General features: G+C 36.5%; 2 protein-coding genes across 5 annotated transcripts in view; one reads left to right on the top strand and one right to left on the bottom strand.

Moving 5' to 3' along the window:
* ACAT1 (acetyl-CoA acetyltransferase 1) overlaps window positions 1-14,296 on the top strand; it is a 382,585-nt gene that overhangs the window by 73,047 nt on the left and 295,242 nt on the right. The window lies entirely within an intron of this gene.
* The window catches only part of CWF19L2 (CWF19 like cell cycle control factor 2), a 59,439-nt gene that overhangs the window by 35,580 nt on the left and 9,563 nt on the right, over window positions 1-14,296 (bottom strand). For all 4 annotated transcript variants that reach the window (XM_064409348.1, XM_064409351.1, XM_064409350.1 and 1 more), the window contains 8 exons: window positions 12,092-12,202; window positions 11,294-11,413; window positions 9,767-9,874; window positions 8,256-8,375; window positions 7,052-7,145; window positions 5,776-5,891; window positions 4,761-5,494; window positions 933-1,026 (listed from right to left, as the gene is read on the bottom strand). In XM_064409348.1, coding sequence (XP_064265418.1) covers window positions 933-1,026; window positions 4,761-5,494; window positions 5,776-5,891; window positions 7,052-7,145; window positions 8,256-8,375; window positions 9,767-9,874; window positions 11,294-11,413; window positions 12,092-12,202 — 1,497 coding nt within the window. The remainder of the gene's footprint in view (window positions 1-932; window positions 1,027-4,760; window positions 5,495-5,775; window positions 5,892-7,051; window positions 7,146-8,255; window positions 8,376-9,766; window positions 9,875-11,293; window positions 11,414-12,091; window positions 12,203-14,296) is intronic.

The following is a 14,296-nucleotide window of genomic DNA, read 5'->3' as shown; positions in this document are numbered from 1 at the left end:
AAATATGCAGATTTTGGTGCAAATATTATGTCACAAGAGGCAAACTAAACAGGTGCAGTAAAAATTAATCTTAAAAAATAAATACAAAAGTCCACAGTGATAGCATTTGCTTCTAAAAAAATGTGAAAATAGTTCCTTAAGAGCAGCTATTCAGAGCCAAGCACTTGAAAAACACAGCTTAAAAACTAACAGACTCTGACCTTGCTATAACTGAAGCTTCCAGGCAGTACTACTGAAGGGAATTAACTCATTATAGCCATGTTTAATGTAATAAATAAAATGCATAAACCTCCAAATTTAATGTTGCAGAAGACTGAAATTCTTGTTCCTTCAGGTAGCTGGCTGAAACAAGCCACATTAAATATGCAGCTGTTTTTCCCAGCTCCACAGACCAACTTCAATCAGAGCAGGACCACAAAGCATTCCACAGCTGTTCTCAGGGCAGATCTGGCTGCAATATGCTACTCCTTTCAGTTTTACAATTTCCATATCACATTTAATAAGCCTGCTTATACAGCAGAGCTATGGACCACAAGCACCCACTTGTGACAAAGCTGATGAAATAAGTAAAGCTCCAGATAATGTTTACCTTGTAACAAAGACAGGGAGCTTTGCAGTTTTCACCTGCTCCCTTTTTTTATAATAAGAGAATAAATACTAAAAAAAGGGCAGAGAACAACTGGTTTAGATATGCTGCTTATCCTAAAAAGCCTGGGGTCCTGAATCGTCTACTCGAGTCTATGAACTACTGCATTTAAAGAAGAAATTACTGTAAAAGCAGTATCTTCAAATCCTACCAAATTTTGCAAGTCTTTATTTGCTTGAATCAATATCCTTTTAAAAAACACACCCAAACATACCCAAACAATTAAATTGCTGTAAGCTTTGAAGAAAAACTGCAGTAAATCATGACAGTTTTTCACAGCCATTACCGTGTCTCCCATGAGTTCTGCTTTCACAATCCTTGCTCCCAGTCTGTTCATCTCCTCTTCACTAAGGACCTGAGGCGGCTCATCCTGTGATGATCTGTAAAACAGCAGCTGCACTAAAGCCACAGAAAAACAGGGCAGTATTCACCTGTGTAATTCAGTATGATAAGCCTACTGTACTTGTACATATGTGTCTACTGGCAAAATAATTCAAAACGACATATTATAAAAATGTATTTGCAGACTGAAGTTGCCAAGGACTCTGAAACCAAAGACCTTGAATCAAATTTTTATGAGGTTTGTTTCCTTTAACTTTTGAGAACAACTCAAATGAAAAGCACTATCTATGAACATGCTCCCAGCATGAAAAAACAGTCAAGAGTCAGTAGCAGGTATAAGCAGGAAAGAGAAACAGAAAGTGTTATTTTAACCTACTAATACTTCTTTCTGGCTTTGGCCATGCTTTTACTTCTCAGCTTCTGCAAAATCACCCATTTCTGAGTTATTATGTTTGTCAAATGGCCTTCCACCTCTTGAAGATTACTTATTTTCCCTTATTTTTCTGCTCACAGTACAATCTTTGCATCTGAATATGTTATGGCTGATACAGAAGAGTTTTCATGGAAAATTAACTGATACCATGTTAAAAATATGAAGTCCCCATAGAGAAGCCACAGCTGGTAATAAAGAGTATTGTAACTTAATGTTAGTATTAAAAACTTAGCATATGACTTTTTATGATATTTATTAAATACAGATTCAAAGAAATACTGTGAAGAGGCATCAGGTAAGTTTGGCTCCTGTTCTCTGACCCTAAGAAAGACTAAAACAAATAAAAAAAGTAAAATACCTAACACAAAAGATACATAAGAGTACAGTTATAATATTGGTTCCTGCTGTTAGAGGCAGAATTCACTCAGTAACTGATAGGGCTAAACCCTGTAGGATTTGAAGAAAGGGAAATCTTTGAAGATTGTGTCCTCTTTAAGCACCAGATCTCCCCAGTCCTGAGAAAATTACTGAAGTTGCTTTTCTTCATTTTCAAGATACCCAATCCAAACACCCAAAATTCAGCAGAATTTAGTTTAATTTCACCAGAAACAAAACATGCAAAGATTAAGTTCCCACTGTTCCTTAAGCTGTATCCTTCAAAGCAAGGCAGACTACTTCAGAAAAGGGAACAAAAGGTTTTTATTACTTCCTATATGCTTTTTTTAATGGTGCTAGTGCTTGAATCATTGTCTGAACTTTTTGAGACTTGAGACATTGCTTTGATTTGCTTTTTATCTTGTCTCAAATTAAACTCTGAAGCAGTCACATTATTAAGTGTGACTTCCAGCAAACACTAGCTGATGGACTTTTCCTCTGGGGAGATCCCTTGGACATCCAATCAGCACTTTTAATTAACCTGTGTCATAACTGTCCAAAACACTTTGATTTATAGGCTGAAGAGACTTCCTCTGTGCTTTAGAAAAGATAAAATTTAAAAGCCATACTTTCAGCATGAGGAACTGAACCAGCAACACCTATTAATTCAAGCCTTCACCTCAAAGATTTACTTTTTGTGACTGACAACACTACCAAAAGAGTACATGTATTACAAGTCTTGAAACTTTAAGAAGAAAAAGAAAGCAGCAGCTTATAAAATACTTTCAACAGGTATCTACTGCATAAATCCAAACCTAAAACATTCCAAAAGCCAGAATTTTCTACAAAATACAAGACCAAAAAAAATTACTTTTGACTGCTAGAAACAGGAAGACAGGTTATTCACTATTTCAAAGCACAGAGTCTCAGGAGTTAAGAAGTCATCTTAGAAGAACTTGGAAATAAGTTATGTCAATAAGCAGAGGCTATATGGTTTTTGCAGGCCTAAGTAATCCCCGCTTTACTAATGAGTCAGCTTAGTAATTGCATTGGCTAAGAAATATAATTAAAATATCAAAGCAGATGCACAATTGGGTTTAACAGCACCAGAATGGAAAACACATGCAAAAGAAAATATCAGCTGAACAGTTTCTACATCTAGTTCTCTTCTGTGAGGAAAAGAACTATCTTTTCTATCATAATAATTGAATTCTTTGAACTTGAGCAAGTAAACCACTTCCGCACACAATCTCATTTCCCAAAATTTGCAGCTTTGTCCAGTTACAATTACCATTGCACTTAGTAAATGTGGCAGTTAAAAAAAGGTACTGTTTTTGTACTTGCAACTAAAAAAAGTGAATAACCATTATTTCACAAAAAAAAAAGAAAATAAAAAACAAAGGAAAAAAAAAAAGAAAGGACTGAAGAGTAGCTGCTTCTTTGAAGAAAACAATACTGAGGCAATGTTCTACTAGGTCTGGCTGGATGGGATGGAATTTATTTTTTCCACAGCAATGTGGTGGTGCGTTTTCCTCCACATTGTGCCTAGCCCTCCCCTTCCCAGGCCATTCTGCAATCCCAGGAATTCCCATTATGCTTTGGCCTTTGAGGACCAATGAAGTATCCCTTGACTGCAGCAGGAACTCTTGCCACGCTAAGATGGGAGCACACTGTCCGCACCCAGAACTCCTGGTGCCTGCCACAGTGGGGAACAAAGGCAGAAACACTCAGTCAGCCCCTGGCAGCCTCTGATCATTACTCACCTGAACCACAGCCTGAGTGGAACTGTACCATTGCTACTGGAATTTTCAAAACTCCAGTGACTGTGACGGACTGTGGCCAGGACGTAAATTTACTATGACTGCAGCCCAGCACACTGCGACCCCACCAACAGCAGAGCTGTGTGAGGCCCTCTGAGCTCTCCTAGACCACAGCAGGCTGTGCCAGCATTTCAGTGAGTGGGAACACCTCTCAGAACTCACCAACTCCCCAGTTTGCAAAGATTAGAGCACTGTCATAGAAAGCTGAAACCCTCCACTCCTTGAGGCTCAACTCCTGCTTGTTGATAAACTCCAATACATTTGAAGTATTTCACTGAACTCAAGAGGAACTGTTAATAGGCTTTTTTATATATATATAGACATATATATTTTTATACATTTATACACTTCTATCCCTATATATCTCTTTTCATCCATGTCCATCATGTGTGAATTACTGGGACAATCTGAAAGAAAAGATTCATAGTAACAACCACACTAGTCAGATCACTGGAAGAACCAGCAAGCTGCTAGTACTGGAGAACAGGAGGTCATGAGCAGAGCAAAAGGTCAGTTCTCTACAACTTGTCTGACCACCTACCTCTCCTTACTACTCCATTGTCTTTCATAAAAGCAAGACACAGAAAACTAAATTCCTGCTGCCTATTAAGTTTGTGTTTCCTTTTGCACTCCTATTAATGCTTCCTCTTCACCACAGAAAACACACTTTCTATTAAACACCTTCTACTATTTTTCATATGCTACTTCTTTAGCATATGAGCTCATCTCACAAGTGGCAAACCTATCCCTGCTGTATTAATTATTTCAGGTTTTAGTCAGCATTTTCTAACATTTCAAGACTGTATTTTATAAATTCAATGACCATTGAGATATTTTGGAGGTTTTTTTTGCCTAAGAGGCCAATTTTACCACAGTGTGAACTAACATTAGAAAGCAGCAGAAAATAACCTATCATTAGCAATTCTCAAATGTGCTGAGGAGACAGATCAGGTAAGGGATGTTCACTACTTCTGCTGAACTTACTTATTCTAGCTGCCCTTAGGTGGAGGCTGACTCCTCCTCCAAACTAAAGAGATCTGATATAATCAGTGCTTATAAGGTCAAAAAGGAGATAGAGCTTTTGTCATATTTTGCCATGGAAAATACAGCAAATAAAAACCAAGTAAAGATGTTCATAAAATACCTAGAGGATGATGTTTTACTGTCAGATAAAATCTGTTTCTTCTCAGGTGCATCACTTGCATGTTCCTGTCGTGACTTCTCTTTCTCATCACTTGGAGGAGTTCTTTTCCAACTTTTGCCATCAATTTGTTCCCTAGTACCTGATGATTTTTGATCAGACTTTAATTTCTCATTGCTATCTTCCGTGTGTGTTTTGGTCCACAGTGCAGTATCCTCACTGGGTTTCTGGAAACGGCTGCTCAAAGAGCTGTGAGCTGAGTCCTCCTTGGAAGAAAACTGCTTTACCTTGGGGTCTCTGGGTGTGCTGTAAGACGTTAAATCATCTTCAGAGGGTTTCAAAAATTTGTGTTTCAAGTTGCTTAGAGATGAACTCCTCTCCTGATTTCGTTTTTCACTGGAGTATTTTTCTGCTTTGGAGCTGTAGCCCCTTGGTACTGAGTCCATGCTACTGTGTCCACATTCCTGATCTGCTCTTGACACATCTCTTTTGTAACCCCTGTCTTCCTGCGCCCACCCCTTGCCATACTTCTCCCTGGAATAGCCCCCACATTTGTGTCTGTCTCTATCATCTTCATCTCGTGTCTCCTTTTCAATATGCTGCTCTCTCTTGTCTTTCTTCTCTTTCTCACTTTCTGAATAGTCAGTCTTCTTCCATCTTCCACTTCTATGATAATTTTCCTTTTTGGATGCAGCTTTTTCAGCTTCTTCTAATCGTGACTGAAATATCTCCACTGACTAAAAGAAATAACAAAAAAGTCATACCACTTTTAAGGCCATGGGGTATCGTTGAAGTATTTCAAATTTTCTATAAGATCCCATATGTTGAAAACATTTAACAAGAAAAATATATAAAAGGCAGGGTAGCTCTAAACCCATCATCACTTGAGGGAAGCTTCAGCGGCTGTTTTTTCCTGCTTCTTTTCACATGTCTTACTTTAAGTATTTGTGCCTTTATATGAAAGTAATCTTTTCCAAGCATCTATTAGTATAAAGAAAATTTAGCTGAAGATCCTTACCCCATATCTCTCAGCTACAATTTCATCAAAATTTCGCTTCTCTCTCTCAGCCTGCTCCTTCATCCTTTGGTATGATTTTCGCAGCCAACTTAATCCAGCATCTTCTACCACTGTAACTAAAGTAGAAAACAACGAGAGGTTGTAGTTTTGCATCTCAAGTAATTATTCCTATTTAACCTTATTCTGTATGTAACATTAAAGCTTCGCCTAAACTTATTGTAAAAATTGAAGGAGTGCAAAAGAAAAACAGAATTAATATACAGAAATTAAACAGAATTTAATATACAGAATTAAAAACAGAATTACATATTTTCACAAGTTAATGCTGGTTATACCTCAGCAATACGACTCATTTAATTTAAGCTTCTCTAGTTTATCACAAGCAGTTTCTAATAAAGGAGTGGCATATGAGAAGTTTCTTTACAACATTAAAGAACCTTCCTGTCACTCCCACATCCTGTGTCCATTCTTAGGCATACCCCTTACACACAAACAAGTGAATTCCCTTTCTCAGAAATTGAATGAGTAACCCACTGCTTCCCATGTGAGAAGTCTTGATATTCTGAACACACACTCACTGACACCTGCCAACCCTTACAGATCTCTCATCTCTGTGACTCCTGAAAGTGGGCATGAGCCTAATGGTTTCTGGGACAGAATGTCCACAGGGAAAGGCTCTCAAAAAGTAGACCCCACTCTTCTCTGTTGACACAATACAAGGATCATTCTGACCACATAATAAATGTTTCATGACATTATGAAAAATGTTTTTGTTACTGTGTTTGCTGGAAGTGAGCAGGATAACCCTGGGGTAAGGAAAAAAGTGAAAAGGCTACAGAAATACTATTTTTCACAAACTGCATCTGTAATGTACTTCATTTTGATGTGACTCAGATTTCTGTGGGTGAATACTTTAAAACTGCAATTTATGCAATGGAATGAAAGGAACCAAATGAGTTGACAACAATTTATCTTGTCTTGGTTAAATCATGCTTTTCTTTAATTAGTTCAAAATGGAGAATTTTATAAGGATATTGAAGGTCAAACCACTCAAGATTAAAACCCAGTGAAGATAAATTCTGCAAAACACATACTATGATACTAACCCAATATTCACTATGGAATTTTCATACAAATTTCACTTTATTACTTATATTATTAATAATATATATATTATTCATAATCCTGTTACAACATTAGGAGTAATTTGCTAGCAACACACAGTCGAGAAACTGGAGACAGAAATTTAAGATTATTAGTAAAAGTTGCTCTTAACCTTTCTTAACTGAAGCCTCTTCATCCTTCTCTGGTGGCAAACCTGTACCACCATCTTTCCAATAGGGATTGAGTTCTCTCTCAGACAGCATGGCCTAAAACAGAAATAATTTAAATGTTTGCATAGCATATGGTTGGTATTTTATAGAAGATCTGATAAATTTTGAGAGACTTGTGTGTGAAGTCACACAATTCACCACCGCCACTTTCATGGTCTAAGCATATGTTGTACACATTGTTTTGAGTACCAAAGAAAAAGCAGACACTCTGGTGGAGGAAACACAGGAGTATACACCTACAATGGACAGCAAGTAGTTGGGTGGGAGTCTATAAAAATCATTATTTTCTAAGATCAAGAATACATATAAATTTTCATTAACTATATAATACATGCTGACATCCTGGTGATTTAAGATGTCCACATTAAATGGTCCTCCAACAGCTCTGAAATGATGCTAAGGAAAATTTGTGGAGAAAAAAATTTTAAAATATTACTCCCTTGTCTAAATACAATAACTAAGGCACTGCATACTACACAAAAACAGTGATCCAGGTCAGTCTGGTTCCCAAGCACAACACAGCTAACTGGGAAACTTAATGGCAAGAAAGAGCCTGCTGTGAGATGTGAGGACAAAATTAGCTACTGATCCATCACTATGTTTTCAGACCAGACTACACAGCATTTAACAAGGTAAATGAGCAAATGAAGGAGCCATGAACTGTATGTAAAAAGAGTTAATTCAATGACAGCAACCCTTTTTCTAGCCAGACACTGAGTCACCCATATGTTCACCAACAACTGAGACATGAAAGGCACAACTGCTCTGAGTTCTTTCTTTAGGAAAAAACAAGCCTCTGTACATTTAAATACAGTAACTTAAGTAAGCTTTTACCACACTAAACAAAGGTGCTCCTTTCACACACCATGGAGAAGGCCAGACCAACAGTCTGTCATTGTTACTAACAGAACTTGGTACTAACAAAAGCAGCTTTCTCCTTACCTAGAAGTTAAAAGGCTTTTCTCCATAAGCCTGATGTATGAAGCCTTCCATCCAAACAGAGCAATTTAATTAAAATCATTATCACATCAGGCATTAGTTTTAATAACAATAAAGACTTACATATTTGAACCAACTAATTACTTTATTCATCACACAAAATTTAGTAAAAGGCAGAAAAAAAATTAAGATATTAATTCCTCCTACCTGCTCAAGTTCTTGAGCTTTCTGTCGTTCCAACACTTTGTCTTTGTGTCTTTCACCTTTGACAGCTGCTACTGACGTTGTTTTCAATGACATGAAGCTTAAATTCATCCATTCTTCTCTCTTTAAAATAAACACAAAGAATCAGTGTTCATAATTCCAACAAAAAACACGGCTTATGTGCCAAACCAAAGCAGTGCAACTACTGACAAATGCTGCTGACAATAAACAGTACAGGTTCTACAAACACATATGAAATACTTCAATGAAAGGCAAATATGATTTTAAGAACTCTAATCTTCCAAATTTTTAATACTTAAACAAATTTCATGTCTCCCTGTAATATGAAATACATATTTACAATGGTATTTAAGACATTAGTAAACATGCATATTGTACAGACTGATAATCATTAGAATAAATAAAAACTCTAATCTCATGATCTCTTACATCTCTTCTAGTGTATACAAAATCTGCAATCAGTATCCGAGCATAGTTTATACCTCAGGTATCCAGGCACTAACTGCACTTTTACACTTAACAGTTATACATTTAAATTCTGTGAACTGTAACCACAATAACAGCTAGAATACTGCATTAACAGACCAAGGAGATTAAAAATAAGGACTAGACTAAAGAAAAGCAGCATATTAAAAGCCTAGATATATCTACTACTATATAAATATAACCTATTTATATAGGTTAAAATGTGAAGCCTCAAAAGCAAGCAGCGACCTACACATTGTAAGCAGTTACTCGATAAAGGCAAGTATTTAGAGCAATTCTGTAATTCTAGTATAGCAACCAAAATGACCAGATTACACCTATTTTGAAACATGTCCTTGTAGAAGAATCTTCCTGTCTTCAACAGAGTTCGAGACTGAGTCGTCAATCTGAACAGATGCCATATGTCACTTTGTCTCTCTTATTTAAAAATTATGTTAGGCAACATGCCAGAGAATTTCAGAGGTGAAACACAACATTCCATTTCTCAGATCTCTTCCAAGAAAGAGGAGGAACTGCAAAATTATCTATCACCAAATGAATCCATAATATCCACTACCACATCAGCAAGCAATGTGCACCAACAAATGTGGATGTACACAGGACCTCTGGTGGTCATCTGGCCCAAACCCCACTCAAGCAGGGTCACCTAGGGCCAGTTGCCAATTTATTCAATTGTAGAACAGCCACTAAAATTGTGAAGAAAAAAGCAACATGTCTAGTTAAGACCTTTGAGACGATGTCTTCAAGAAAACCAAACTAACTTGTAAGAGCCTCAAACCTGACAGGAGATGGTGCTGGGCAACATTAAGAATAGTGCCTTGTTAAATACTCAAAGGTAGAGAAGGTAGAGAAGTCTTCCAATCAATGAAAAGTAGCATCACCCAGCTAAACAAATACATTTGTCTGTAAAATAGGTTTTGCTTAACACCCTGCAAAAGAGCTCCAAAGAAACCAAAGCATGTTTCACAAGCTGAATTAATCTCTGGAGTAGCTGTGAGCCTGCCCACCTGCAGGGAAGGTTCTTTTGCAGCATCTGGTTGCTTGTTGACCTTCCAAGCCTCTTCTGTGTCATCTGACTGTGACACATTTGACTCAACCCATTCAACTGAAGAATCCTAAAGAGAAAGTTTAATGTAAAGAATAAAAATAACACCTTAACATACTACTTGATAACATGCAATACTTAGCAATTATATTATCGAAATTAATGCTGATTAGCATTACTGATATAATACTGTTTAATATTTAAAAATACTGATAGTAAAACCAGAATATTAATATTCCCATATGAGACTGCTCCATTGTGATCAGAACATTTCACTTCATGAGCACATCACAGTATGCAACATTACCTCATACTGGCAGCTTATTTGCATAACTCTATTAAAAGTTAAACAGTCAGAATAAAAACAAAACCAAAACCGACTGGATTTATGGCATAACAAAACCAAAATATTTTAAAAGCTACATGCATTATTAAGTATGTTTCACATTTTAAAAGTCAGATAAGTTACACAGCACAATATAAAGCACAGTACATGCTATTGCCTGATATTTTTGTGTCCAGCTTCCTACACTTGCATTTGCAAACAGTGTACAGAGTTTTTTCACTTGAATCCAATAGGACTGCACTGAACAGAGTGTCTCTGCTATTCACATGAAACTGTCTTAGGAGTGAAAGACTTTGCATGGAAGTTACAGCCAGTACTGTGCTGCATCCTAGGCGTCCCTGTTGTGATCTGAAGGGTTTTGGTGACTTCCACAGAGAATGTGGGACATTTATGACTTTGGTTACTTCCCACACTGATATAATAGTTTATCTCTGGTATTAACCCCTGAAAAGTAAGTCTCATTATAATGGACGTTCCTTCACTCCATAAAAGTGACTCTGAAAATTAAAACTAACAGTGCCACCTGACTTGCACCAAAAATGCTGGGAAGATGTTTTCCACAATGTGACCAGAAATCAGCACCCAGATTTCAAATGCAGTCTCTGCATTGTTTTGGCAGAGTGCCCTTCCATGCAAAGCCATGTCCTTACAGATTCAAATGTACAAGTCCTTCAGACCCATGTACAACTCCCACGTTGTTAGGAGTGTAGAGGGTTGAACATCTGAGGAAAAAGGCAGAGGTAATTTGTGCTTAAAATCAAAGTCAATTATTTCCAATTGTAGACATCTCTTTCTATCATATACCAATATACCACACACTACAGGGTATCTATGAAATTTTCCTCTCTATATCAGAATGAGTGTTTTGTTTTTCATTTTCTCTCTGCTGAAAAACTATAACTCCCTTAGTTCCTAATGACTGAATTTAATATCATAAAATTCACAAGCATTCACATAACAGCCTATTTTAAATTGATTAAATACTCAGTACATTAAAACTGATAAATTTTGCTGCAGTTTTTCCCAACAGAAAATTATAAGAATGAGCCTTAATTTTACAAACCATGCATACCCACAGGGACTAAAATGGTTCAAGTTTTAAGACTGATTTGAATTTGAAGTATTTTTAAATTTCTTACTTACAGAAGAACTATCAAGTAAGTCATCCTTCTTTTCAGATTTCTGTTTCTTACTTTTCTTCTTTTCCTTCTTAGCTTTTTTGGAATGTTTATCCTTTTTCTTTTTTTTGTGCACAGAATGTTCCTACAATGAAATGTTTGTAAATGAGATTCAGTAAACCAAATCATCCATATACCAAAAAAAAATCAAAACCTACTTACCAAACCTCACTGAAGAAAGGTGAAATACACATAAATACCTTTTATTTTTATTACTCTCTCTCTCTTCTCTGGCAGAAGGGCTGGGGTAGTAAGGGCAGGGAAGGCATACCTCACATCCATGATCAATTTTTCTTCCCCCTCTCAGTATCTTTTTCATTGGAACTAAGGTACTACAACTAAAAAGATAATACCTACTACACTACATTTATTTTGGGCATTATCCCTACATTATCAGTACACATCTTTCCACTGTTTAAATATCTGCACATTAAAAGGATGTGATATTCACAGGCTCCATTAAGGCTTCTCCTGTGAATGAACACAAATGAGATTGCTATGAAGCCTTGAATCCTCCAGATTTCTTCCCATGGAACTATCATTGTCTGATAGCACTTCCTATTCTGCATTTGGTAGAAATTAAAGCTGGAATTGAATGACAGAATTTTTCCTCTTGGTGAATAAAAGATAATGTCTACCTTAAAAAAGCGAAATCAGAAATTGGGATGTGTTTAAAGACTGTCTTCAAGCCCACCAAGTCTTCTGTTCATACAAACATTCTGTAGAAGTAACAACCCAATTTAATTATTTACAATTTTGTCACCTTTTCCAGTGCTTCCACACCTTCATTCATATCAGCAGGCATCCAGGTATCTTCACCTCGCAGATCCTTTAGCAGCTTGCAGCTCTCCTTCTTTTCGTGACTAATTTTGGCCTACAATGAAGAAGGAATATAAGAGAAGAAAAATAATCAGGTGGAGCTCAGTAGCATTTCCACTCACAATGTTGAGAACTGCATTTCAGGCTTAAGAATGTTCCTCCATTTCTAGTTATGTGGATAAATGTAGAAATACTTTTCCTACTTCTTCTGAAAAAATAACCATCACTGCCAACAGTTTCAATTCCTGAAAAAGGATTTTTATAAGCCACATCAACAAAATAATTGTTTTTTCAGCCTCTGAAGTTCACTCTGTTATGTTCAGCATAAACATGACTTTCAGAAGCAAGTTTACTTAAGCATAACTTGTCTTTAGGAAATTCTTTATCCCATATATCATATGCCATATATCACCATATCCTAATCAAACAGGAGGAAAGTTATTTTATATTATTACAACCCTAATTTTGTGCTAGATAAGTCTTGCAAACTTCAACATGCTTTTGGGTTTTTATTTATTTGAGGGGTTTCTTTTAAAATAACTAAAATCAAAACAAAACTAAAGGTAGAGAAATTGTTATCCTTGAAATTCTTATCCTTAAACGCTAACTTTTACCAGAAAGTGTTGTCAAACATAAGCCAAGAGAACACATACAAGTTTAAGAAAGACTAATATTTAAAACAAACAAATAAAACAGTCTCAGGAGATTGGACAACAGTTGAGGTCTTTCCTCCTGGCCTGTTCTCCAGATCCAAGCCTGTGCATTGCACAAGACAGATACCACCCTACCACAGGGCAGTATCTCTTTTTTTTTGATCTATCCAAGAAGGAAATCTGCAGCTTTTGTCCTGACAGAAAACAATGCTTACAGAAGGATGACACTCTAAGGGTTCAAAAGAACAGAAACACATGCTAAAAAAATAAGATTAAAATGGGATTTTTTAAAAGTTCCAGCTCACAAGGACTCTGTTGTGTTTTGAAAGTGAACACAATGAACTCAAAAAAAAAAAAAAAAAGCCCACTACATATCTGTGTCCAAACAAAACACCCTTTTAAACTTTTCACTGCCAATTTTCTTAGCAGTTTATCCATGTTTATCCACATGATAAACTTTACAATGCACTTAAATGCAAGCAAAGCAAAGCTGCTACCCAGACTTCTTGATTTTAAACAAAGGAATATTGTAAAACTAACAAAAAATAGTATAAATCAGCTTGAAAAAAGAGGCAAAGACTGAGACTTCCATCTCTAGAATGAAGCTGACAGTCTACAAAGGTGAATGCTACCGCTTAAAACTCAAAAGGCAGGCATAAAGAAAGAGTTAGGAACACATTCAGACATCTATTCCAACATCAAAACATGTTCTAGTTTACAAGTAAACAAAGTAACAAAAGAATGAGCAGGACTACAATTCAGTGAAAGTGAAATAGCTGTTAAGTATAACATAGCATCACTAAAACCACCCAGGACTCAAGAAAGTGCAAGTGTGTTTCCTGCAACTTCTCCATCATACAGAGAGGAAACCCCGGCCACCCTAAGCCAACACCCTTGAAAATTCATGCAGAAATATATCAAATTGATATATTCTCTTCTAATCTATGATGGCTCTTTTGTTTTAAAAATATGCTCATCTGACTAAAACAAAGTAACTAAATATGCCACATTTTTGGACAAGTGAAGGATAATAACTTCAGCTTTGCAACTCACAAGATGTCTACAAGCCACTGACTCCAAACTTAAGCTTATAACTGGACAGAGACGAAACAATGGAGATAAAGGGAACCTGAATACAGTTCTAGATGGAAAAAAATAAAAACAAAAACTCTGACTCCAAGCTTGTTTGCTCCACAAGCAGACACAAAACAAGTTGCCAAGACGTAGATTGAAGAAAAAAAGGCAGGCTTTTCTGCATATTCCATTTCCCTTTGGTTGAGAAAGAAGCGCAGCTGGAGTCAACAGCTCCCTTCCACCCTTTCTGCAGTTCTCCAGCCCATAAATCTATAAATGCCACAAGTAAAGGCCACTCAAGATCAGCTTGTCAACATTTCTTCATTGTAGATGTTCTCTGCCTGTCATGGAAGATTTAGCCTCTTATCTTCTCCTATAATAACAAGTATATTTTAAATAACATTACTATTTTCTTCATGCTG

Source organism: Passer domesticus, chromosome 2 (assembly GCF_036417665.1).
Source record: "Passer domesticus isolate bPasDom1 chromosome 2, bPasDom1.hap1, whole genome shotgun sequence".
Lineage (NCBI taxonomy): Eukaryota > Metazoa > Chordata > Aves > Passeriformes > Passeridae > Passer > Passer domesticus.
The sequence above is the reverse complement of the archived record's forward strand: the minus strand, read 5'-3'. Positions and strand labels throughout refer to the sequence as shown.